This window comes from Heterodontus francisci, chromosome 30, assembly GCF_036365525.1.
Source record: "Heterodontus francisci isolate sHetFra1 chromosome 30, sHetFra1.hap1, whole genome shotgun sequence".
In the NCBI taxonomy this organism is placed as follows: Eukaryota; Metazoa; Chordata; class Chondrichthyes; order Heterodontiformes; family Heterodontidae; genus Heterodontus; species Heterodontus francisci.
The window spans coordinates 6,397,095-6,424,394 of record NC_090400.1 but is presented as its reverse complement, the minus strand read 5'-3'; the positions used below and the strand labels follow the sequence as shown (position 1 = coordinate 6,424,394).

At 44.5% G+C, this 27,300-nt stretch overlaps 1 protein-coding gene across 1 annotated transcript in view; it reads left to right on the top strand.

Moving 5' to 3' along the window:
• Positions 1–26,320, top strand: part of LOC137346463 (multidrug and toxin extrusion protein 1-like) — a 92,557-nt gene extending 66,237 nt beyond the window's left edge. Inside the window, exons 12-17 of the mRNA XM_068009914.1 lie at positions 7,721–7,796; positions 7,904–7,973; positions 9,842–9,974; positions 18,877–18,971; positions 23,874–23,955; positions 26,088–26,320. Coding sequence (XP_067866015.1) covers positions 7,721–7,796; positions 7,904–7,973; positions 9,842–9,974; positions 18,877–18,971; positions 23,874–23,955; positions 26,088–26,320 — 689 coding nt within the window. The remainder of the gene's footprint in view (positions 1–7,720; positions 7,797–7,903; positions 7,974–9,841; positions 9,975–18,876; positions 18,972–23,873; positions 23,956–26,087) is intronic.
• Positions 26,321–27,300: the final 980 nt, after the last annotated feature.

Here is a 27,300-nt window from a genome sequence, read left to right as displayed (position 1 = left end):
TGCTGAAGGGCAGCTTAGATGAACCTCGTCAGGACAGCTGGAATTCACAGATGGTCTTGATGTCTAAACTGGTGGGACGGCTCAAACTGTCATAGACATTAGAAAAGTCACTGTGGTAAAGAAGGCAGACTCCTACCCAAATTCTCAAGTAAACAACTGTTTGGGCAGAGTGGGCAAAACAATGTGTCTTAAAGAGACAAATGTGTTGGAAGGATACTGTCAAATTCTCTTGACACCCCAGGGTGAGAAAAAATCAGCTTCTGTTACACCGGACAGAGTTTTCCAGTGTCAAGTGATGCCACATAGGTTAAGGAGTATTGGAGAAACTTCTCAGAGAATAGTGAACCCAGTAGTGGTTAGTGCTCCGAGCTGTGCAGCTCACCTGGCTGAGGTGATGGACAATAGGGACACTTGGAAGGAAAACATGAAAGAACTGGAAGACGATGCTTGTAAATTTAAAATGAGTTAATTGGAACACCTTTTGAAAATGTAAAGCCGAAATGTTCTGGTAACTTGTTGCTGTAGTCTGAACATTTTTTTTAGAAATGAGTATATCTGTAAAATACATGAACAAAAAGGTTAGCGTTTTTTCAATTTGTATTTTTTTTACTCATTGTAATGAAATGCATTTTTAAAAATTATTCATTCATGGGATGTGGGCATCGCTGGCTAGGCCAGGATTTATTGCCCAGCCCTAATTGCCCTTGAGAAGGTGGTGGTGATTGAAACGCTGCAGTCCGTGTGGGGTTGGTACACCCACAGTGCTGTTAGGAAGGCAGTTCCAGGATTTTGATCCACTGACAGTGAAGGAACATCGATATAGTTCCAAGTCAGGATGGTGTGTGACTTGGAGGGGAAGTTGCAGGTGGAGGTATTCCCATGCATCTGCTGCTCTTGTCCTTGGAGGTGGTAGACGTCATGGGTTTGGAAGTTGCTGTCTGAAGAGCCTTGGTGCATTGCTGCAGTGCATCTTGTAGATGGTACACACTGCTGCCACTGTGCGTTGGTGGTGGAGGGGGTGAATGTTTGTGGATGGGATGTCAATCAAGCTGGCTGCTTTGTCCTGGATGGTGTCGAGCTTCTTGAGTGTTGTTGGAGCTGCACCTATCCAGGCAAGTATTCCATCACACTCCTGATTTGTGCCTTGCAGATGGTGGACAGGCTTTGGGGAGTCAGGAGGTGAGTTATTCGCCTCAGGATTCCTAGCCTCTGACCTGCTTTTGTAGCCACGGTATTTATATGGCCAATCCAGTTCAGTTTCTGGTCAATGGTAGCCCCTAGGATGTTGATAGTGGGAGATTCAGCAATGGTAATGCCATTGAATGTCAAGGGGAGATGGTTAGATTCTCTCTTGTTGGAGATGGTCATTGCCTGACACTTGTGTGGCGCAAATGTTACTTGCCAATTATTAGCCCAAGCCTGGATATTGTCCAGGTCTTGCTGCATTTTTACACAGACTGCTTCAGTATGCAAGCAGTCGCGAATGGTGCTGAATGTTGTGCAATCATCAGCAAACATCCCCACTTATGATCTTATGTTTGAAGGAAGGTCATTGATGAAGCAGCTGAAGATGGTTGGGCCTAGGACACTACCCTGAGGAACTGCTGCAGTGATGTCCTGGAGCTCAGATGATTGATCTCCAACAACCACATCCATCTTCCTTTGCACTAGGTATGACTCCAACCAGCAGAGTGTTTTCCCCCTGATACCCATTGACTCCAGCTTTGCTAGGGCTCCTTGATGCCATACTCGGACAAATGCTGCCTTGATGTCAAGGGCAGTCACTCTCACCTCACCTCCTGAGTTCAGCTCTTTTGTCTATGTTTGAACCAAGACTGTAATCAAGTCAGGAGCTGAGTGGCCCAGGCGGAACCCAAACTGAGCGTCACTGAGCAGGTTATTGCTAAGCATGTGCTGCTTGATGGCACTGTTGATGACACCTTCCATCACTTTACTGATGATTGAGAGTAGGCTGATGGAGTGGTAATTGGCTGGGTTGGACTTGTCCTGCATTTTGTGTACAGGACATACCTGGGCAATTTTCCGGGTAGATGCCAGTGTCAACTATACTGGAACAGATTGACTAGGGGTGTGGCAAGTTCTAGAGCACAGGTCTTCAGTACTATTGCCGGAATATTGTCAGGGCACACAGCCTTTGCAGTATCCAGTGCCTTTAGTCGTTTCTTGATATCACGCAGAGTGAATCGAATTGGCTGAAGTCTGGCATTTGTAATGCTGGGGACTTCTGGAGGGGGCCAAGATGGATCATCAACTCGGCACTTCTGGCTGAAGATTGTTGCAAATGCTTCAGCCTTATCTTTCGCACTGAGGATGGGGATATTTGTGGAGCCATCTCATCCAGTTAGTTGTTTAATTGTCCACCATCATTCATGGCTGGATGCGCCAGGACTGCGGAGCTTAGATCTGATCCGTTGGTTATGGGATCGCTTAGCTCTGTCTATTGCATGCAGTTTACGCAGTTTGGCATGCAAGTAGTCCTGAGTTGACACCTCATTTTGAGGTATGCCTGGTGCTGCTCCTGGCATGTCCTCCTGCACTCTTCATTGAACCAGGGTTGATCTCCTGGCTTGATGGCAATGGTAGGGGGGGGATATGCCAGGCCATGAGGTTACAGATTGTGGTTGAGTACAATTCTGCTGCTGCTGATGGCCAACAGTGCCTCATGGATGCCCAGCTTTGCATTGCTAGATCGGTTCGAAATCTATCCCATTTAGCACAGTGATAGTGCCACACAACACGATGGATAGTATCCGCAATGAGAAGGCGGGTCTTCGTCTCTACAAGGACTGTGCGGTGGTCGCTCCTACCAATACAGTCATGGTCAGAAGCATCTGCGGCAGACAAAGTGGTGACAACAAGGTCCAGTATGCTTTTCCCTCGTGTTGTTTCCCTCACCACCTGCCGCAGACCCAGTCTAGCAGCTATGTCCTTTAGTACTCAGCCAGCTCGGTCAGTAGTGGTGCTACCGAGCCACTCTTGGTGATGGACATTGAAGTCCCCACCCAGAGTACATTTTGTGCCCTTGCCACCCTCAGTGCTTCCTCCAAGTGGTGTTCAACATGGAGGAGTACTGACTCATCAGCTGAGGGAGGGTGGTAGGTGGTAATCAGTAGGAGGTTACCTTGCCCATGTTTGACCTGATGCCATGAGACTTCATGGAGTCCGGAGTCGATGTTGAGGACTCCCAGGGCAACTCCCTCCCTACTGTAGACCTCTGTGCCGCCACCTCTGCTAGGTCTGTCCTGCTGGTGGGACAGGACATACCCAGGGATAGTGATTGCAGTGTCTGGGACATTGTCTGTAAGGTATGATTCCGTGAGTATGACTATGTCAGGCTGTTGCTTGACTAGTCTGTGGGACACTTCTCCCAACTTTGGCACAAGCACCCAGATGCTAGTAAGGAGGACTTTGCAGGGTCGACAGGGCTGGGTTTGCCGTTGTCATTTCCGCTGCCCAGGTCGATGCCGGGTGGTCCGTCCGGTTTCATTCCTTTTTATTGACTTCGTAGTGGTTAGGTACAACTGACTGGTTTGCTAGTCCATTTCAGAGGGCATGTAAGAGTTAACAACATTGCTGTGGGTGTGGAGTCACATGTAGGCCAGGCCAGGTAAGGACAGCAGATTTCCTTCCTGAAAGGACATAAGTGAACCAGATGGGTTTTTACAACAATCGACAATGGTTTCATGGCCATCATTAGACTGGCTTTTAATTACAGATTTATTAATTAAATTCAAATTCCACCTTCTGCTGTGGTGGGATTCAAACCCATGTCCCCAGAGCAATACCCTGGGTCTTTGGGTTACTAGTCCAATGATAATACCACTATGCCACCGCCTCCCCCATTTCAGGAATGGGGTTTCATTCCCCAAGGGGTGGAGGTGTTGTTGTCCTGTAGATTTTTGTTGCAATATGCGGTTTGGCTTTAAGGCTGGCAAGGGATCAATATTGTTTTAAGAGCCGGCAAGCCTTCGGAGTTAGAGGAAGGTGCATTTTCGTTGCCTTAGAAACAGCCATTAGGAGACTGCAATTCAAAGGGTTCATTCTCGTAACCATAGAGATAGCCACTGCGAATGAGCCTGATGCGATACATTTGTTACAATTCAGTTTTGAACAGGCTTATGAATTGAAGACAGTTTGTCCTAACTGAACACAGAGACAGAAGACATAGGCAACTGTGACAAGCACACCTGAAAAAGTGCTCTCAAACATTTGAACTGAAAGAATAGGATTTTTAGTCTGTTTAACTATTATCTCTCAAAATTCTAAGGAAAATTCAGGCCAAAAACAAAGATCTCTGGTAATTTAAGTTGAAGAAAGGGAAGTTAGACTGTGACAATCTTTTATCCCTCAAAAACTCAAAGTCAGATGGATTCTGTTGAAAGCGTTGGCAAGTCGTTAATTGTTGAAATTCGCTGGAAAAGGTAAGCAACATCCTGTGAGGACTTCAAGCAAAATCCTATGAGGACTTTGAGCAACATCCTGTCAGGACTTCGAGCAACATCCTGTGAGGACTTCGAGCAACATCCTTGTTTGGGCTTCAAGCAACATTGGACTGTGAATTTGCAAGGACTCTAATTTCTTTAATTTTAAATGGTTGTTTATACCTTCGTAGTGTTTAAGAATTTAGTTCTTCTAATTGAAGAATTAATTTGTAAATTTAAAGACACCTGGTTTGGTTAGCCTCATTCGGGGGTTAATAGATGGTACAAATTGGCTGGGTCTTTCTTGAATTTGGAAAGCTTTCACTTTAATGTTAGCCGATCTGTGGAACAAAGGGATTGAGTTAACAGTGCGTTAATCCCACAACAATCAGAATTGTATATTTTGATTGGGGGTTTTGACAGGAGCGGTCAGTTGTAAGAGTATGCTTGATTGGGTTTGGTCCCTATAAGGGGTTAAAGTCATAAATCACTTCAGTTGGTGCCCAATGAGTCACTTCAATCTTTCCCGCCCTCGTGAGATACTGGATCCTCTTGGTGCACTGTCTCCAGGCTGGAGGGAGCACACTGCTGCTGCCTACTTCCTCGGCCAGTTCCACCCACACCTGCTTGGTTGGAGAGGGTGTCCTCTTCCTCCTATTCCTGAGTGAGCTCATCTCACTGCAGTCCCTCAGATCCCACAGCAGGACCTCCAGGTAAGAGTGAAAGACCCGAGGAGCAGCTTTCCCCAGTCCCCTCTCCATTCCTGTAGTTGCTGCAGCTTCAGCAATCCAACTGCTGGTGATCCCTTGTAACCCATGCCGTGATCCCTTTAATTTGAAATCCCTCGTTTGACAGAATGGACTTGACATCCCACCCACCCTCACTAATTGGTTGGGTAGCCTAGCAGTGGGATCCTGATGCTGTTTCTCTGAGAAAGAGCCTTGACAAAGTCTGCCCATTCGGAAATCAGGTTGCCGAATCAAAAATGGTCCTGGCAATCCACTAATTGTATAACATTCCACCCATTAACTCTGTTTCTATCTCTAAACCTGCTACCTCATTGTTTTCTAAATTCATTCATGGAATGCAGATAAGCCAGCATTTATTGCCATTCCCTAATTGCCCTTGAGAAGGTGGTGGTGAGCTACCTTCTTGAACCGCTGCAGTCCATGTGGGGTAGGTACACCCACAGTGCTGTTAGGAAGGGCGTTCCAGGATTTTGACCCAGCGACAGTGAAGGAAAGGTGATATAGTTCCAAGTCAAGATGATGTGTGACTTGCAGGGGAACTTGCAGGTGGTGTTGTACCCACAAGCCTGCTATCCTTCTTCTGGGTGGTCGAGGTTGTGGGTTTGGAAGGTGCTGTTGAAAGTGCCTTGACAAGTTGCTACAGTGCATCTTGTAGATAATACACACTGTAGTCACTGTACGCCATTGACAGAGAGAGTGAATGTTTAAGATGGTGGATGGGTGTCGATCAAGTGATTACTTTGTCCTGGATGGCATTGAGCTTCTTGATTGTTGCTGGAGCTGAACTGATCCAGACTGAGTTTTTCCAACATCCTCCGCTAGGGGAAACAGGTCTTTCCTGTCTACTCTATCCAGGCCCCTCATAATTTTGTGCATAATTTTGTACATAATTTTTGTACACCTCAATTAAGTCACCCCTCAGCCTCCTCTGAAACAACTCTAGCCAATCCAATCTTTCCTCAAAGCTGCAATTTTCAAGCCCGGGCAACATTCTTATAAATCTCCTCTGTACTCTCTCCAGAGCAATTATGTCCTTCCTTACTGTGGTGATTAGAACTGTACACAATACTCCAGCTGTGGTCTGACCAGTGTTTTATACAGTTCCAGCATTACATCCTGATTTTGTATTCTATAATTCAGCCAATAAAGGAAAACATTCCATATACCTTCTTCACCATTTTATCTACCTGTCCTGCCACCTTCAGGGACCTGAGGACATGTACTCCAAGGTCTCTCACTTCTTCTACTCCTCTCAATATCCTCCCATTTATTGTGCATTCCCTCGCTTTGTTTGTCCTCCCCAAATGCATTACCTCAAACTTCATCAGAGTGAATTCCATTTGCCGCTTTACCGCCCACTCAGCCAAACCATTGATTTCCTTCTGAAGTCTATAGCTATCCTCTTCAATATCAACTGCATAATAAATGGGAGAATACTGAGAAGTGTAGAGGAACAGAGGGACCTTTGAGTGCATGACCACAGATCCCTGAAGGTGGCTGGAAGGTAGAAAAGATGGTTAAGAAGGCACGTGGGATACTTGCCTTTATTAGTTGAGGCATTGAACATAAGAGCTGGAACTGTATAAAAAACTAGTTAGGCCACAGCTGAAATACTGCATACAGTTCTGGTCACTACACTAAAGGAAAGATATGATTGCACTGGAGAGGGTACAGAGGACATTTACGAGGATATTGCCTGGGCTGGGAATTTTAATTATGAGGACATACTGGTTAGGTTTGTTTACTTTGGAACAGAGGAGGCTGAGGGGAGACCTAATAGGTGTGTATACAATTATCAGAGGTCTAAAAGGAATGAATAGGAAGGTCCTATTCTGCTTGGTTGAGGAGTCTGTAACCAGGGGTCATAGATTTAGGGTATGCGGTAGAAGGTTTAGAGGGTATTCGAGGGGTAATATTTTCACCTAGAGGGTGGTGGGGCTGTGGAACAGACTGGCTGAAAGGGTGGTAAAGGCAGAAACCCTTGTAACATTTAACTAGTTCTTGGATATAAACTTGAAGTGCTGCAACCTACAAGGCTGTGGACCAAGAGTTGGAAAGTGGGATTTGGCTGGTTGCCTACTTGATGAATGGAGATGATGGGCTGAATGTCCTTCTTCTGTGCTGTAAATTTCTATGATATGACCTCAACATTCTGGATCAGGGAGGGGAAAATCAGCTCTGGTTCCAGCTCCTGATCATTATTCAATGTGTGGGTCTGGACAATGGGTGAGGACAGGATCAGGTCCAATGGTGATGCCACCGCAGTCAATAGATTCACATTCACTGTCTAGGCTTATGCAGGAAGAAGGTCCGTGGAGCAAGTTACAGGAGGGGGAAGAGGTTCCATCAAACTCCCAGACAAGGAGTCGACACCCAGTCAAACAGAACAGGGGGAGGAGGGGGTTCATGTGTTAGAAAAAGGGAGGGAAAAAATAAACAGTGAATTGCAATGCTCTGTAAAAAGTTTGTCTGTTTCTTCAATTGGACAATTTGATGATAATTCTTCATATTTTACACTTATTTTCACAGGGTGCATTGCCTTAGTTAATGCAGTGATAATTGGAGCGATAAAGGATGTGGTGGGCTATATATTCACCAATGACAAGTTAGTAAAAACAAATTCTACAAGTGTAAAAACTCATCAACATGCACTTTCAAAATGGATTTAGAATCAGCTGAAAGCTCTCTGATATTCCTCTTCTCCTTTTCCAGAGAAATTGTTCATTTAGTTGCAGAAGTAATTCCACTCTGTGCTGCTCTTCATTGGGTTAATTCCATGGCTGTGAGTATTTCAGTATCTGTGATTTTCATACAGGTTATCATGTGACATTTCTTTTGTTTGTTACTTTTAATTGTTAACTCCTTTATTTTAAATTTATTGTATTATATCAGTGTAGTTTTACCTTTTTTAATTAGGTCATGGGGCGTGGGCATTGCTGGCATGACCAACGTTTGTTGTCCATCCCCAATTTCCCTTGAGAACAACTGAGTGACTTGCTGGGTCATCTCAGAGGCAGTGAAGAGACAACCACATTGCTGTGGGTCTCAAGTCACATATAGGCTTGACTTGGTAAGGACGGCAGATTTCCTCCCCCGAAGGATGTCAATGAACCAGATGGGTTCCTTTGCCAATCTGGTCATTTCACAGTCACCATTACTGACGCTAGCTTTTTATTCCTGATTTTTATTCAATGAATTGACTTCAACCTCCCCAGCTGCCATGGTAGAGAATTGAACTCATGATGCTAAGATCATTAGTGCAGGTGTCAGAATTACTGATCCAGTAACATAACCAATATTTTACAATAACCCCAAAGCACATTTCTGTTAGATTCTGCATGTCACACTTCATAGTGTTATACTGCAGTTCCTACTCAGTTACCGATGCAATCCAATCTTAGAATTTTACAGCAGAGAAATAGGATATTCAGCCCAACTGGTCTGTGCCAGTCTCATAGCTGTACTGAAACAACTGGGTATGACAGCAGCTCGCTGTGGTGCACAGGCCTTCAGAACTATCTGAGCCCCCTTGTCTTTACTGTATCCATTGCAGTCAGCTGCTTCTTAATATCAGGAGGAGTGAAGCAATTCAGAATGACATCGACAGTGATGATAGTGAAAGACGTCTAAATGTGGTTTATGTGGGATCGTCCACATGGTAATTACCTCCATAAAAGGAGTCTCCGCCTCAACCACCACTGAAGCTAAAGGGGGAGAATCGTGAGGAAATTCATCCCCATTGTCTGCTATCTCTGAATGGTTTGAAGTGTTTCTGCTTTGGGATCACTGTGCTTTTAATTTTAATTGATTGGTTTCGAGCTGAAGCTTGACTGAAAGTGGTGAGAGCAGTTTGAAACATGCAGCCTGCAACAGTGGACGCAGCCTCATGGAAAAAAGTTGACATCACATGACGGGTATCACATTGCGGTGGAGACTGCAGCACAGAGTCGATAGTCACATAGGTTTTTACACAGGAATAGGAGGAGGCCATTCAGCCCCTCGAGCCTGATCCACCATTTAATCAGATAATGGCTGATCTGGACCTGAACTTCTTGTCCCCTCCTTGGCTCCATAACCCTTGATCTCCTGACCCAACAAAAATCCAGCAATCTCAGTCTTTAAAGCTCCAGTTGTCCCTCAGCATCCATAGCTTTTTGGAGGGAGGTCTGAACAACATGTGCACTTTGAGTTAATGAATTCAGATAAGACTTTCTACTTAAAAGCAAAATACTGCGGATGCTGGAAATCTGAAACAAAAACAAGAAATGCTGGATTCACTCAGCAGGTCTGGCAGCATCTGTGGAAAGAGAAGCAGAGTTAACGTTTCGGGTCAGTGACCCTTCTTCAGAACCCTGTTCCGAAGAAGGGTCACTGACCCGAAACGTTAACTCTGCTTCTCTTTCCACAGATGCTGCCAGACCTGCTGAGTGAATCCAGCAAGAGTTTCTACTTGTTACCTTTAATGTTAACAATACGAGAAAGCGTGTTGACCACATGAGCTATTCCCTACAGAACATCAAGACTGTGTTCAAAATGTAATTATGAATTATTTGAGCACATGTTAAGTAAGTAGATTTAGTTTCCTTCCTGCATAAAATTACAGCAGAATGTTGTGTAATCACTAATATATTCTGTTTATCTGTTCTGCAGACTGTAAGTGGTGGAGTGTTAAGAGGAACTGGGAAGCAAAAACTGGGAGCTGTCGGTAACCTAGTTGGATTCTGTCTATTTGGGCTTCCCATTGGAATTTCACTGATGTTTGCTCAAAAACTTGGTGTAATTGGTAGGAATTGAGTTTTGTTTTCTTTCTGTCGTTTGATGTTTTGTCAGTATTCTCGTTCTTAGTAAACACAACTAAAAAGTACTCATTAAGTATTCTAGCCTTGTCCTGTGCTTTAAGCATATATCACTCTTTGTCCCCATCAGACCCCACCCTGCCTCTTACTACCCATTTACTAATTACATGCGTCATGAAGACCCCCAACTGCCAAGAATGAGGTATATTAATTTTGTCATATGAACATTAATTTTAAACTGTTGCTGGGAGTGAAGAAATGACTTGTTTAAAAAGAGATCACCAGACACTTGGCTGGACGACATTTGCATACCAAGAGATAGTGCTTGGAGAGACTGATTCAATTAACAGAGACTGGGCAGGACAATGGTGATCCACATCACCACCACCCCGCCCTCCCCTGCCACCGAGAGCGATGGAATCCACAAACGCAGGAGTGGTTAAACAAGCTGGTCACATGACTAACCTGCTGGTCCAGGTTTTTTTGAACTACATACAGGGCAGTTTGGGGTCAGACTGCAGATTGTAACTGAACCTGGAACAAGAGAGCCTCTCTCCTGGCTGGCTCTTTCTTGCTCTCATGTCTCCAGACCCACTGAAGTCGCTTAAACCTCGAGAGAGAAAAGACTCCTACATTGAAACAAATTGAAGCATGCACTGGGTCCCAATGAACAGCAAGACGTACCGGCAACCAAAGACTGCACATTGAATTTAAAGGACTGTAAATAACTAACAGATATTGCCATAAACTTTTTCCCTTTATTTCTTCTACTTTTTCAGTCTGTGTGTGTTTTAATTGTGTATATGCATGCTAACATGGTCGTGTGGCGTACTCGTAGTCGCTAACTGAATTAGAGATTAAAATGAATAAACTTCCACCTTTCTTGTTTAAATCTAAGAAAACTTGTCGGAGTTCTTTGCTTTACAATTGGAGCAGTGAACAAGGATTCACTGATGGGGAGCTAAAAACATGGTGTTTAAAATTAAACCCGGTTAAGCTTAGACCAGGCAAAGGCTGATAGGGAACCCCTAGACCCCTATTTCACCTGGTCGCAACACATGCCAATAGAAGATTTTTGTGTTCCCTTTTGTTAACTTTGATTCTATTCTCAGTCTCTTTGCCAGTCGAATTTTCCTCTTCACTTCCCCTCTCAACTCATTGTATTTGTCTTGGTTCTCGCTTGAAGAATTCACCTGACATGCATCATGCACCTTTTTCTGTTTCACCATAATCTCTATTACCCTTGTCATCCAAGGAGCCCTGTTTTTGGTTCCCTTACCTTTTGCTCTTGTTGGAATGTATGTAGCTTGCACCTTAAACATCTCCTCCTTAAACATCACCCATTGCTCATTTACAGTTTTTCCTGTCAATCTTTGGTTGCATTTTACTCCGGCTAGGTCCCCTCTACTTTAGATTGTTCTTTGCTGTTCTTCATTACTAATCTAAATCTTACGATACGATAATCACTCTTACACAAATGTTCCCCCAAAGACACTTGGTCCACTTGGCCCATCTCATTTCCCAGCACCAGATCCAGCAATACCTCTTTCCTCGTTGGACTGAGAACATACTGGTCAAGGAAGTTCTCTTGTACACATTTCAGAAATTCCTCCCCCTCCTTTCTCTTTACTCTCGCGTTATCCCAATCAATATTTACAAAATTAAAGTCCCCCAAAATCACCACTTTATAGTTCTTAGATATCTGTCATTTTCCTGCAGATTTGCTTCTGTCTCTCACTAATTGGAGGCCTATCGAATATCCCCAGTAGTGTGATCATCCCTTTTCTGCTTCTCAACTCGAACCAAATGGATTCTGTTCTTGCACCTTCAAGGATATCTTCTCTTTCCAAGACAACAATGTCTTGCCTAATCAGTACTGCCATGCTATCTCCTATTTTACCTTCCCAATCTTTTCTGAACACTTTGCATCCTGGAATATTAAGGGCCCAGTCCTCACCATTTTAAGCCGCGTTTCTATTATTGCCAGTGCATCAACAAGGCTATTTGTGATTGTGGCACCCCAATCTTATTCACCACACTTTGTGCATTTACAGACATGCTGGCTAAACCTCTCTTTGTAATCCTCATAGTCCTTCTTATTCTCCTGCTGTCTAGTATGGTACAACTTCCTTCTCTAATACTATCCAGCACTCACTCCTTTATGCACTTTATTCCTCTTTTCTACCTCTATATACTCGTGCCAATTTAGTTTACACCCTCCCCAACCACACTTGCAAACATCCCACGAGGATATTAGTCCCAGTCCTGTTGAGGTGCAATCTGTCCCTTTTGAATTGGTGCCTCCTGTCTCAGGATTAATCCCAATGACACAAGAATCTGAAGCCTTCCCTCCTGTGCCATGCCTCAAGCCACAGTGATTCTCCCTGTCTTCCTATTTCTACCCTTGCTAGCACATGCCACTGCCACTCCCTAGCTCCTGAAAATCCGACCGGAGGACCTCAATACCTGCCGTCTCTATGTCATTGGTACCAATGCGTGCCACAACATCTGGCTCACTCCCTTCCCCCTGCAGAATATTTTGCACCCTCTGTGATGCCTCCCTGGTGCCAGGGTAAAGGACAGCACACCATTCAGGACTCTGATTGTTACAAAAGTACCTCTCTGTCCCCCTCACAATGGAATCTTCGAGAATGACTGCATTGCTACTCTTTGCTGTTCCCTCCTGTGCAGTCACTTGCCCATTGGTGCCATGGTGCTGACTGCAATCGTTTGAGGTGTCTACAAAGCTGAGTACCAGTTTGAGAGTGGCACACACCCTGAAGACTCCTGCATTTCCTGCCTCTTCCTACTCTTCCAGATTGCCACCCATTTACTATCCTGAAGACTCACTGCCTGTGGGATGGCTCCCTCCTGGAATGTACAATCTAGAAACTCCCATGCTGTCTGATGCTCCACAGTGACTGCAGCTGCCCCTCAAGCATGGAAATCCTGAACTCGAACTGAGGCAGATGGAGACACTTCCTGCACACATGGTCCCCCAAGACACACGACGTGTCCTGAAGTTCCCACATGGCACAAGAATTGCAAGCAATTGTTAGCTGGCCATCCATGATCGAAGAAAAATATCTTTCTTCCTACTTTTATAATCTAGTTAGTATCTTGTATAAACCCTGTGCTAATATTGTTATTAATTCAGTTATAGTTTTACTTACCCCAACAGGAATTCTATTAATCAAAGCTATAAATTTTATACAGTACTTTATAGTTTCCTGGTGCTAGATTGCTAGAGAGGGAAAAAACCCTGAACAGCTGACCAGCCAATCACCTACCTGTGATGTTGTGATCTTGCTTGTTCTGGAAAATACTAGAGTAGGCCCACTCTTTCCCCACTCCGAGTTATTCACCACCACTGCTGTTGTCAGGTTCACACTGTCCCCCACTCACTCACATGGGCCATTCCTTGTTTTGTAAAAGACACACAGCAGTACCTCTTCCCTCACTGACCAAATTTCTCAAATTACAGATGCTTAACGGATCCAGGCTAAACAGTGAAGAGTGAAATTTAATACAGATCATTTTTCTTGAGAACCAGTTTATTCACCAACCACACTTGTATCCAACAGTCTCTATTTTCATTTCAAATCACAAATTGAACAATGCCTTCAAATGTTTACCTTTAACAACATTAACCATTAACAGATTCCCCTTCCATTGAAGGAAACTTAAATAATTATAAAGCAAAAGAGAAGAAATGATTTTCCATCTTTCATACAACTCATATTGCAAGGTGTCCCTCTTCTAGGCTCTCCAACATTTCTCTTATACTGGTAAAGTCAATCCTTAATCTTTTCTCAGCGCCACTCTGTCAAATGAACGTTATCCCAAAGTGAAATAAAAACAGAAAGTGCTGGAAATACTCAGCAGGTCAGGCAGCATTCTTGGAGAGAGAAACAGAGTTAATGTTTCAGGTCTGTGACCTTTCATCAGAACTGGCAAAAGTTAGAAAAAGAATTAGCTTTTAAGCAAGTGAAGGTGGCAGGGGTTGGTTTGGTGGAGAAGAGAACAAAAGGAAAGGTGTGTAAGAGAGTAGGAGAGATTAAATAACAAAGATGTCAATGGACAAAGGCAAAGAGTGTTTTAATGTTTGTGGTGAAAGACAAATCATTAGTCCAGAGTGTTAATGGCAGAGTAATGAGCAACTCTGTCCAAAAGCACAAGATGCAAAACAGGCTTATGGTTAAAAAATAAAATCAAATCATAAAAAATAGGGGAAAAAAGGCCAGTCATGCTCTGAAATTATTGAACTCAATGTTGAGTCCGCAAGGCTGTAGAATGCCTAATTGAAAGATAAGGTGCTGCTTCTTGAGCTCGTATTGATGGTCACGGAACATTGGATCAGGCCAACGACAGAAATGTGGGTATGAGAGCAGGGGGGAGTGTTGAAATGGCAAGCCACCGAAAGCTCGGGGTCATGCATTCGAACTGAGCAGAGGTTTTCTGCAAAGCCGTCACCCAATCTACGTTTAGTCTCACCAATGTAGAGGTGATTGCATTGAGAGCAGCGAATACAGTATATTAAATTGAAGGAAGTACAAGTAAATCACTGCTTCACCTGGAAGAAGTGTTTGGAATCCTGGATGGTGAGGAGAGAGGAGGTAAAGGGGCAAGTATTACTGCTCCTGTGATTGCATGGGGTGATGCTGGGGGAAGGGGCGAGGTGCTGGTAGTGGACCAGGGTGTCATGGAGGGAACGGTTCCTTCAGAATGCTGACAGGGGAGGGGAAGATGTGTTTGGTGGTGGCATCATGCTGGAGGTGGCGGAAATGGCAGAGGATGATCCTGAAGATGCGAAGGCTGGTGGGTTGGAAAGTGAGGACCCAGGAAACCTGTCGCAGTGCTGGGAGGGAGGGGAAGTGGTGAGGGCAGAATTGAGGGAAATAGGTCAGACATGGTTAGGGGCCCTGACAACCACAGTGAGGGTTGAAGAAAAAGGAAGAAAAAACAGAAGCACTGTTGTGGAAGGTTGTATCATCAGAACAGATGAGTCAGAGATGGAGAAACTGGGAAAATGGGATGGAGTCCTTACAGAAAACAGGGTGTGAGGAAGTGTAGTCAAGGTAACGGTGGGAGACAGTGGGCTCAATGAATTTTAGCGGACAGTCTGTCCCCAGAAGTGGAGACAGAGAATTCGAAGAAGGAAAGGGAAGTGTCAGATAGACTGTGTAAAGGTGAGAGAGGGTGGAAATTGGAAGCAAGGTCGATGAAGTTTTCCAGTTCAGGGCGAGAGCAGGAAGCAGCACTGATACAGTCATCAAGGTACTGGAAAAAGAGGTGAGGGAGGGGCCCGAGTAGGACTGGAACAAGGAATGTTCGACATATCCTAGAAAAAAGACAGGCATAACTAGGACCCATGTGGGTACCCATAGCAAGACCTTCTATTTGAAGGAAGTGAGTGGAGTTGAAGGAGAAGTTGTTCAAAGTAAGAACAAGTTCAGCCAGGCGGAGGAGGGTGATGGTGGATGGGGACTGGTTGGACTCCTTTCAAGGAAGAAGCAGAGAGCTCTCAGGCTGACCATCCCAAAGTGAATGGTTATCCACATAACATTCAATGGGAAAACATTTCTCAGAATGTCCCTTGTGTAGGATTTCTTTCAAAATGTTAGATATGTAAAATTCCATATCTATCACTTCCACTAACACCAGTGTTTCTGCAGCTATAGTGCTGTTAACTACATTTTTAAAATTTTCTTGGCTTCCCAAGCCAAAGGATCAACACTTCCCATGTTTTCCCACCAAGAATATGATAAATCCGGCTGGACTCGAATATCCGTCTGGAAGATTAGCATGAGAAGCATAACTAAAAATGACTAATTTTATGTCTTTCAGATAACTCAATTCTGGAAAATTGAGTGTGCACATCTCCCAGTTTAATTTCTTTCCTGTTTTATTTGCCCTCAAAAACTTTCTCAGTTGTAATGTGTTTCATCACAGTACTAAGTTCCAATATATCATAACTGGTATCAGGTCTTGTCTGGTTACATAACCAGCTTAACAGTCAGGTCAGGCTTTTTAGCTGCTCGGTTTCTTCTTTGAACGCAAGATCATCTTTCTGTGATGACCTGGTCTGATTTATGGGGATCCAATTAACACTTTCTAGATATGATTGTTCATTCAAGGTTATTCCTGACCTATTCTGATTAATGTCTAACCCTATATATTGAAAAGCCCCTGAAGCCTGACTTCCAATCTTAAATTCCCCTTTTTACTTAACAATAAGCAATTGCTCAAATTCCACAGAAAATCATCGACATGCATCAGAAAGATGCCTGCGCGTTTCTCTTTGTGATTTCAGTAGAACATTGCTGGATCTGCTTTCAGCTGAATACAACCTACTTTCAGCAAGACAGACCTAACCCAGAAATCCCAAACTCTCAACACATCATTCAATCTGTAAACACGTGTTTAATTTCCACAGCTTCCCTTCTGCATCACTCACTACTATAGGTGGTTTCAAAAAGACTTCTCTTTGAAACTTTTCACCCTTCAAAAATGTGGCTTTTATATCAATCGGCCTACAGTCTCACAAGTATGTGGCGAAGAGAACAAAGAAAATTTTCAAGATTACTTTTCCTGTTGTCGGGGAGTTCACTCTCACATCTTGATCAAGTCTCTCTTCAAATCCCCAAGCCACAAGTCTCACTTTAGCCTTATAGGTTCTATCTGGGAGTACTTTTTTCAGATGCATCCATCTGTGATAAGGCTGGCTGTCCCTTATCTTATACTACAGAATAGACACCAAATTCCTTCCAACTTTCCAACTCTTTTCGTTTTGCCTCTCATCAATTTTTCTTCTAATTTATTTGCAGCCACCACAACTTCCCAATCATAAGAGCTTCTACTTCTAATAATGTTCCTAGTTGTCTGTCGTCCTTATTCCAGTCAAGCTACACCCTTGACTTGCCCTCTTATTTCTTTCTGGACTACTGCTACAGGATCACTCCCTCCCACGGTCAGAGGTCCTGTCACCAGTACATGATCATTTCCTGGTCCCAGAGTTATTTCATTTATCTGCTTTCTGCAACCACTGTCCAATACAGTGCAATTAAATGAATCTGCAACTTGCATAGACATAGTTAGATACAGCACTGAAACAGGCCCTTCGGCCCACCAAGTCTGTGCCACCATTCTCTTACCACCTACCTACACTAGGGGCAATTTACAATGGCCAATTTACCTATCAAGCTGCAAGTCTTTGGCTGTGGGAGGAAACCTGAGCACCCAGCAGAAACCCATGCAGTCACAGGGAGAACTTGCAAACTCCACACAGGCAGTACCCAGAACTGAACCCAGGTCGCTGGAGCGGTGAGGCTGCGGTGCTAACCACTGCGCCACTGTGCTGCCCTTGTACACTCATTGCCAGACTGAAGCATCTTGTGACCAGTACAATTTCCTCAGCACTTCGGAGGCGTCCATGTCATGCATCGTCTCAAAAACCCTGTTGTTCCATTTTGGATAGTTTATCGCATAATGAATTTTGAATCACATCTGAAACACCTGTAATAATTCCCCAGGCATTCTTAGGGTTCATTCATCTGTTACTTCATTCCTGTTATCTGCCAGATTTGTCTCTATCTTCATTTCATTTGTCAGTGATTCTATTGCTGTATTGATGCCTGCGCCTCCTGTCTGAACAATCTTGAAATGCCACGACCAAAGAGTCCTCCATCCTCCGTGACACCACCGAATGCCCCATTCGTGCCATGAAGGCTGCTGGAAATGACAGCTTTCCCAGGAACTTTTTAAAGCATCAGACACCTGATCCAAAAGTGTGTTTGTTTCTGAGAACCTAACTCCAGTTAAGACCAGGAGCCGAGCCATGTGCAACACAGTAGCACAATCCAACAATTTGAAAGGAAGCACTGAATAAGGAATTTCCAAATAGAATTCCTGCAGTCTGTTATATGTTGTGGAAAATTCCATAATATTATCCCTCTATGGAATAACCATTCATCTTTGTAAATTTATCAAAGTCTGACCATGCCTGGTATGCATTTGCTCATCTTTCTTAGAAATGTTATCCATAAAGCTTAATAGAATCTCCAAACCTTCCTCAGTGTCCGACTGACAGGCCTCAAGCTCACAAAATACTTTGTACCTGATCTTGCTTTTGTTAAGAAGTTGCGGTGCCGAGGCACTGGTTTTCTCTTTGGTAAGGATGTAATCCATGTCCACATATCCACTTCACTTTTCCATTGGTCATAAGGTTCAGATTCAGCAAACATCAGTGGGAAATCATACCCTGACATTTTACACTTGGTTTTAGCCATTCTTTTCAAACATAATTCAGATTACAACCTTGCATCAGAAAAAAAAGTTCCCAGTTTCCAATCTTCACCTTTAGATAACCATCATCTGCTACCATGTTAAATGGATCCAAGCCAAACAGTGAAGAGTGAAACTCAACACAGATCCTTTTCTTGATAGTCAGTTTCTTCACAGAATGCAGCAATACACATCTCTGCCTTCTGTTCACCATCCACACTTGTATCCAGCAGGCTCTCTTTATATTCACTTCAAATCCTTAATTGAACAATGCCTTTCAGCTCTTTACCTTTAACAACATAATTAACCATTAACAACACACTCTGTTGTAGGAGTACTCAGTCGAGCTGGACTTCGTGCTACTTACTTTTGAGTCAAAGGCCTCGTCCAACATCAACACACATCTCCAGCATGGGTCATTAGATATGAATCAGGACTGCGATCCCTGACTGAATTCTTCACGTCCTGAATCCAGGGATGCTGAGACCAAATGTGGCACAAGTAACACCATGCAGGCTGACACCAGCCATCTGATAAAGGAATAGAAGTGGAAGGAAAACACAACAGCATTGCCTCCATACTCACTGCACCATTATTATTTTGCAGGGCTCTGGTCTGGAATATTCATTGGCGTGGCTGGACAACTAGTTTTCTTTCTGATAGTGATTTACAGAATCAACTGGAGTGAAGCATCCGATGAGGTAAGAGCAGAGAATAGAGATTATTTATTACACCAATATTTTTGGTGTAAGTTTTTCTATTTCTCCCATCTCCTTGTCTCCTTGTGCCATGTACTGTACCCAGCTGGCAGAATGAGCAGTCAGTGCATCCCCACACATCTGCCAACATCATTCTTAATCTGCCTGCCAGGGGGCAGTTAAGAGAGTCTCATGGTTACTTTGCCACCCAATAGGAAAGTGCAACTTTTTTATATAAATTATCAATCTGGATGGATGGTGTCATCAACTTTAAGAGTTCGCCAGTGGCACCTTTAAAGTGGCAGAGCCAATAGACTGTAAATCATAAAAAAACTCAACAAATTACATTAAAATTTGGTTCCTGGTGTCAATGATGCACTCCAGTCGCTCCAGTGCCCACTGGCCATGGAAGGCCTCAGGCTTACTGGGGGATACTGTGCGCTCCCTCTCCAGCTACACCTGGGCACAAACATAGTTGTGGAAGAGAGGCAGGTAGCCAAGATGAGCGACCCCTCTACTGCACGCTGCCTGGATCTGTGGTTTGACAACTTAGCCAGGCCCAGGAACAGTCATAGGAAAGTTCAGGGCCTCCCTACAGTTCTCCTTGTCCCCAAGCAAAACAGCTGGGATCAGGAATTCACAGTGTGGGGAACCACGGATACAAGTCACTCTGTGACACATTGCACAGGATCTTCAGAGACACTGGGCTGAATTTTACCAGCCCCTTGATGTTGGGGTTCATGGCGGGGGGCCCGTAATATTCTGCACGGTGAGGCCCGCCTCAACCCCCAACGTCAAGAAGGCCCCGCCGCATATTACCGGCAGTGGGGGGACCTCGGTGTGGCCACCCCCACGCTGCTCGGCAGCGGCAACCCAATTATCATATGTAAGGGGCTACTTACCTCTCCTGATTATGCATCACACTGCCTCTCGCTCCACACTTCCACATTCTACTTTGAACAGGTGGCCATCACATCCTGTCCCGTTCACGAACATAAAAGCCAACAGGACATCTGAAGCAGGAATACCTGGACAGTAAAGCTAAGTACAGGGGTCTGAACTCTGCATACTTGAAGGGAGGTGAGAGGGGGTCTGGGATTACTGGAGGGAAAGCTGTGCAGGCTTGATGGGAGGTACTGTGTACCCTCCCTCCATAAACAATGTACGCTCTGCGTTTGTTTGTGTGTGAAGGTGCAATAGCACTCGAGTCACGCTGTGTGTGGGCAGGGTGCCAGACAGTGTAGGATCGTTAAGGTGATATGAATGCAGCTGGTCTTGATGTGGTCATGCTGTGCCACTCTGAGTGTTGGCCAAGATGGGCAATGCCATGCCGTGACGCATAGTTGATCCATGAAAGCATCAGATGTACCCATCAACACCAATCCATGCCCTGTTAGGAACCTTTGAATAAATGAAGGATACAACTTTATTTACCACATGGAGATGGGTATGGATCATCCTAGATTGTGAGATCCTCTTCTCCTGAGAATCCGTATGCACTGGAGGCAAAATCAACAGGCAGGTGCAGTCCACATAGATGCCCCCAGTCATGAGCAGCAGCCCCCAACGGGAGTTCACCATTACAGTTTGCCACGCATCTACAGGCCCCACATGACATGCCATTGGATGTCAGGGCTCCAGTGTCAGAGGCAATTGCATATGTAGAGAGGATGGTGACACATCTCTGTGCCCTGCTCAACGGTGACGTGCAGCCCATGGGCTTCAGTGGACATCCTACTCCTGTGATACTCATAGTGGTAGTGACTCTTAAGCTAGATGCCTGTGCAGCATTTCAGGGGCCCATCGGAGACCTTTGTGGGGTCACACAGTCAGCAGTGCATCGCTGCATCGGGAGGTCACCAATGTCCTGCACCGGAGGGCCAGTGAGAATGCTTGCTTCAGGACGGACCCTCACAGCCAGGCCCAATGGGCCATCGGTTTTGGCACAATTGCTGGATAACCAAAGGTTTTAGGGTTCATAGACTGCACCCATGTGACCATCAAGTCGCCCGCCAGACTGCCACCTGAAGATGTTACCATGAAAAGAATCCTCTCAATCTAGGTGCAGCTGGTATGTGATCACCAGAGATGCTTCATGCAAATCTGTGCCAACTTCTCAGGCAGCTGCCATGATGCCTTCATCTTGCACCAGTCTCAGCTGCCACTGCTGTTCACTGAACTGGTTCAGATGGAGGGGTGGCTTCTTGGAGACAAAGGCTATCTCTTGCAGATATGGTTCCTGACACCAGTGAGAGACCCCACCACTGCTGTAGAGGAGAAATGCAACACCAGCCACTAAGCTACAAGAGCCATCACTGAACAGCTGATTGGCATGCTAAAAATGCGCTCCCACTGCCTGGATAGATCGGGTGGTGCCCTGTACTATGGGCTGAAATGGCCAGCTCCTTTCTTTGCTGCTCTGCACAACTACACACCCAATAGGGGCCAGGCCTGGTATGATGAGGGAAGACATCAACAGGATTCCTCCTCGGACTATGAGGACACTGAGGACCTACAACAAGAAAGGCGCGTGGGAGGGCAGATGGCACCCAGGCTCTGCATACAGGGCTAGCAGTGAACTAGGGATGTACGGCAGTGGCTTATCAGACAAAGGCTGTCTGCTTCATAGGAACTGACATGAGCTCTGCAAGCCACACATCACCCTTTCTCACCTGCTGTGCACCAGTCCACATCTGCAGCATCCCTGTGTAAACCATTAGAGGCAGCAGCTGACTGAACCAATGTCCATGTCACTGCATCTATGGAGACGCTCATGAGTAATGGTGGCATGGCAATGGTGTTATTGCATATGATAGCTTTCCTGAAGGACCAACGGTGCAAAGGGAAATGACATTGGCGCTACATGCTGGCACACATCATTCACACAGAAAAAAAGGACACACATGTTGGTGAAGAACATTTGGTGAAAGATGTATTTACATTGCTGTGACGCCCGTGCATTCCCATTTATGTCAGTGTGTTCTCTTTAAATGTTTGCGAGTGCCCCTTCTCAGTGCAACCTCTGTGCTGGCAGCCTGACTGGAGGAAGGTTGCTGATCTGATTGCCGTTTGGCTGTGGATGAGTTTGGCAGTCGTTCTCTGCACGCACGAGGCCTGGAGGGCACCGGTCAGCTGGGGGAATGATCGTTCATCCTCTTCTGACATTGGACCCTTTGATGCCAGATGGCCCCACTGCTACTTACCTTCCCTGCCACCTCCAGCCAAGCTGCCTTGGACAGGCAGGAGGGCCTCTTCTTATCATCACTGGGGAAAAGGACCTCCCGCCTTGCCTGCACAGCCTGGAGGAAAGTGAGCAGGGAGGTATTGCTGAACTGTGGGGCCTCCCTGGAGTACCCCTCTGCCATCCTCGGTTTTTGGTTTGTACCTTTAAATGCAAAGGTGACTCCACAGTGTAACTGCTCTAACTTCTGGCTGCAAGTTTTTCTTGCAAATGTTTAAAAGGCCATGCAGGACTAGCGAGGAAATCTGTCCTGTTGTCCTGGTTTCTCCTCTATTACACATTAACACATTCTCACGTACACTTTGCTTCTGAAGCAACTGATCATAATTATTGATGGAATATTTCCAGTTGGCAAAGCAGCTCGAATATGAACATATTTTTCTCCGTCTTTACAAAGATTGTTTAATTGCGTTTACCTGTCTTTTCACATAACAGTTAACAGACAGGTGAATACAGATTCCAAATGCATATTAGTCTGCAGCTTTTCACACTCAGATGATTACAAGCCCATAGTATAAAAATATTCTTCAATTATGGTTTTATTTCTCTTGTGAATTTGCCTTTTATGGTACATTTAAGTCTCATGTCCTGATATGTGCAAATGTAAGATTATTCACCCAGGTGCAGCACGCCTACTTGAGTGGAAGAAGTGGATTGCAACTTCACAGGACACTGGGACACAGCAGGGTAAGTATGTGGCAGCAAAGCAGAAAGTACTGGGCAAACTCAGCAGATCAGGCAGCATTTGTGAAGAGAGAAGCAGAGTTAACTTTCAGGTCTGTGAACTTGGTCAAGTTAACTCTGCTTCTCTCTTCACAGATGCTGCCTGACCTGCTGGGTTTCTCCAGCACTTTCTGCTTTGCTGCCAGATTGACAGCAGCCCCACTCTTCAGCAGTCAGGTGAGTATTTCTTTGGCAGCTGTCAGGAAGCAGGTGCTAGGGAGCTTTAAATAGGGCCCCAGCACCTGCTACACAGCTGTCAAAAGGTCCCTCACTGCTCCGGATGTCCCGCCTCTCCCCACGTAATATGGGGGAGAGGGAGGCATGATGCAGTACTGCTAATAAGCCCCCACGCAAATTATCATGGGGGCTCAGCGGTGGCACTTCTGGACGTGAAGGCTGCTGACTCAAAGTGCGCCTTTGCGATTTGTGGCGCACAAGTAAAATCCAGCTCATTGTATCTTCTCTCCAGATGGTGAATTATGTATAATGCTCCTTTAAAGAAAGGGTCTGAGCATCAGATTTTCTGGTAAAATCAAACCAAGATTTGGTTGTGTAGTCCACCTCTACTACTTGCTTTTGAACACAGCTCAGACTGATGGGATGAGAAGTTCCTCTCTCCATGCTCTGACTCAATCAGCAGGAAAACTGATCCTCAGACTGGTCTGAATTGTTATTTCCCATTAAAAGAATGGAATTCCCTCCCTCCATAAATAGAACTCTGCATAATATGTCACTGGACTATCTCTTGATGCAAGATTTGAAATGACAGGTCTCTAGACTGGATCACATATGCAAATATCTTAAATCCTAACAACTTTTATATTATATTATATTAAAAGCAGGTTGAAAATAATAGATTGAAGAGTGCTTTGTACAGAAAGTGCTGTCTCTGTTGTGTCCTTCCTTTGCCTTTAGTGATGATTTTTGTGTTTTGTTTGAAGGCTCTGGTCAATGCAGGTGTGATGAAAGATGGGCACACCTCAAACATCGCCTCTGGTGGTCAAACCCAATATAGGTCAACAGGTAAAAAAGCATCTTGTGCTGACTTTAAAACATGCACCAATCAACTGATACAAGCAGATTGAAAAGCTTTTATGGTACATTTTCTTTCAAAGTGGGGCTAAAGTGTGGCGACTCGAAGAGACTTAGTAGTTGGCTGGAAAAAAGACAGAGGCGCAAGGGGAGAGCCAACTGTGTAACAGCCCCGACAAACAAATGTTTCTGCAGCACCTGTGGAAGAGCCTGTCACTCTAGAATTGGCCTTTATAGCCACTCCAGGCGCTGCTTTACAAACCACTGACCACCTCCAGGCGCGTATCCATTGTCTCTCGAGATAAGGAGGCCAAAGAAGAAGAGAAGATATTCAAAGTATAATTTAGTTCATCTATCAAACTCAATTATGCTGCAAGAAATTCCCACTGTCAAATACACTCAGGAATCTGCTCTAGCTAAGAATTCCATTTTCATTCCCACCTAATTTAAAGTTCAACCCTTGCTGGACATCAGTAAAGGCAACAATAATTTTGAGATCAAAACTCTGTAGTTAACACATACATACAAATAAATAACATTATGTGCCACACAGGAAACTGGAAGTAGGATCATATCAGAGATTGAGAGTCTGTTTCTGTTTTACCACCGATGTCCCAGAATTGACTGTCGGCTGCTTCTGAGTTTTGGGGCACAAAACATTCTAACTTATGTTGTTGAAGTAGATTCCAGACCAATAATTGTCAGGATTCTAAATGATTGCAGGGACAATTTATTATTAGATTACTTCTTGTCAACATAAAATGAGAGCAATTAATGTAAGTAATCTGCAGTGCAGATAGCACACAATAGGATTGAATTTCCACAGGGGTTTAATATTTTCACAATTCACAATCAGATACATTAAAACCTTTTGCTGGTGAATATATTGGGAGGACACTGCCCGTAATTCTCTTCAATTCACACACCATCCTGGCTTGGATATGTATACCACCGTTTCTTCATCATTGCGGAGTCAATGTCCTGGAAATCCCTCTCTGGGAACCTTGTGGAAGCACTGTCACCACAAGGACTGCAATAGTTCAAGGAGAAGGTCCATCACCACCTTCTCAGGGCAAGAGGAATGGGCAATAAATGCCTTCTTGCCCAGCATTTCCCCTGGAACAAAAAGAAAGAACACATGTGCTTGGCTGCCAATATCTATGAGGTAAAAGGAGTGCACTTCATACACTCCTCCTGCCTGTTCACTTTGACTTTGGTTCCTCTTTAATTAAAACACCAAGATATCACCAGATTGTTCAGTAAGTCTTCATTCATATTTTAATAGAACACTAGTACTTGAGCTGTGAAACTCCAACTGACCTGTGGTGATTCATGGTCACATCCACCAATGATGGGGTCAATGAACCTTTGCCAGTTGTTGGTCGTATTGCTGGCCATAACTTTGTGGACTGGTTCTCAGCCCATTTGTGGCCCAACTCTAAGTTGGATCAGGGAGGGTTCTGAACAGTAAGTAAAAATCCTAAAGGTAAAAAGGGGCAATGTCTATTTTTGTGCCAGTTAATCTCCTGTTAATTGTTGTGTTGAACTGGTCTCTCAAACTTAGTCAGGAGGGCTACACAGCTAACCCTCAGTTGACAATGAGTAGAGAAACTCTGTACTAAAGTAGTCCAAAACTAGGAGTCCAGGAGTATCCCGTACTTTTGGCAAGACAGATCACCTGGTTGGGGAGTCTAGAACCAGGGGAACAATTTCAAAATAAGGGGGAAGCCACTTAGGACAGAAATGAGGAAAAATTTCTTTACTCAGAGGGTTGTGAATCTTTGGAATTCTGTACCCCAGAGGGCTGTGGAAGCTCAGTCACTGAGTATGTTTAAAGTAGAGATTGACAGATTTCTAAATACAAATGACATAAGGGGATATGAGGATAGTGTGGGAAAAAGGCTTTGAAGTGGATGATCAGCCATGATCATATTGAATAGCAGAGCAGGCTCAATGGGCCGAATGGCCTACTCCTGCTCTATGTTCCTATGTCTGTAGCTCATGTGTTGTTGCTGGTCGTCATGGAGGAGATCATTGTTCTGATCACCAGCCCTCCTAAAAACAATTGGATCAACCAGTAACATCATGTACTTACAACTTTTCCATGTGACTTTCCTTCACAGAAGTGGACACAGGAAACAGAGCAGTGGTTCCAATGCCCAATGTTTGTCAAATGGAACAAAACATAGACAAAGACCGTGTTACAGATGAGTCTTCCATTCTGGACACTGGAGTTACCACAGTTGGAGAAATCTTGTCCACAAAACAACTGATCATTCGTCGTGGCCTAGCTTTCCTTTCAGGACCATTGGTACTGGCAATTGGACTAGTGATACACTTTATTCTTACAAAGTGAACATTACAGAGAGAAAGCAAGATTATTTTCTGTAGCATGAGAAGTAAAACTGTGCCTGAATTACAATAGAGGCCAAATTTCACACAAAATCTGACTGTGGCTGTTCAGATTCTCCAATCTATTTCTAAATATATAATAAAGAAAAATTTATGAACAATGATCAGTTACAAACAGATTTCCAAATGTCTCATAAACTGTTGATATTTCAGTTGGATGGTGTTAAGATTTCGCGCTTGGAAAGACCATTTTCCCATTCAATTGTTGTCCAGAGTCCCAGTGAACAAGCTGCCATTCTTGTGATCAGTTTGTGGATGTATTAGACTAGGCAAGCAAGAGTCTAACTTAGTCATAACCATCAGCCAATGTCCCAGACTCCAATATGACTCTCTCTGGATATGTTTCATCACACCAGCAGCACAGACCCTCCACAGGTGGGGATACAGTAGTAGACAGTCAATGGGGGTTACTGGCTCTGGGAGTCATCAGCATTGACCCCAGACCCCTCGCAGTATTATTGCATTAGGTTAAACATAATTAAGGAATCCTCCCACTGATTACCACCTACCATCCGTTCTCAGATGATGAATCAGTTTTGCTCCATGATGAACACCAGGAGGAAGCACTGAGGGTAGGAAGGGCACAGAATGTACTGTGGTTGGGAGGCTTCAATGCCCATCACCAAGACCGGCTTGGTAGTAGCACCACTGATCGAACTAGCCATGTTCTGAAGGATATAGCTTGCAGACAGGTGGTGAGAGAACAAACACAAGGGAACAGTGTACTTGACCTCATCCTCAGCAATCTACTTTTAGCAATTACATGTGTCCACGATGGTATTTGTTGACTTGATAAATCATCACATAATCCTTTTCACACTGAGGACACCCTCCATCAAGTGTTGTGGCACTGCCAATGTGCTAACTGAGATAGATTAAGAACACATCTAGCAGCTCAAAAGTGGGCATCAATGAGGTGCTTCG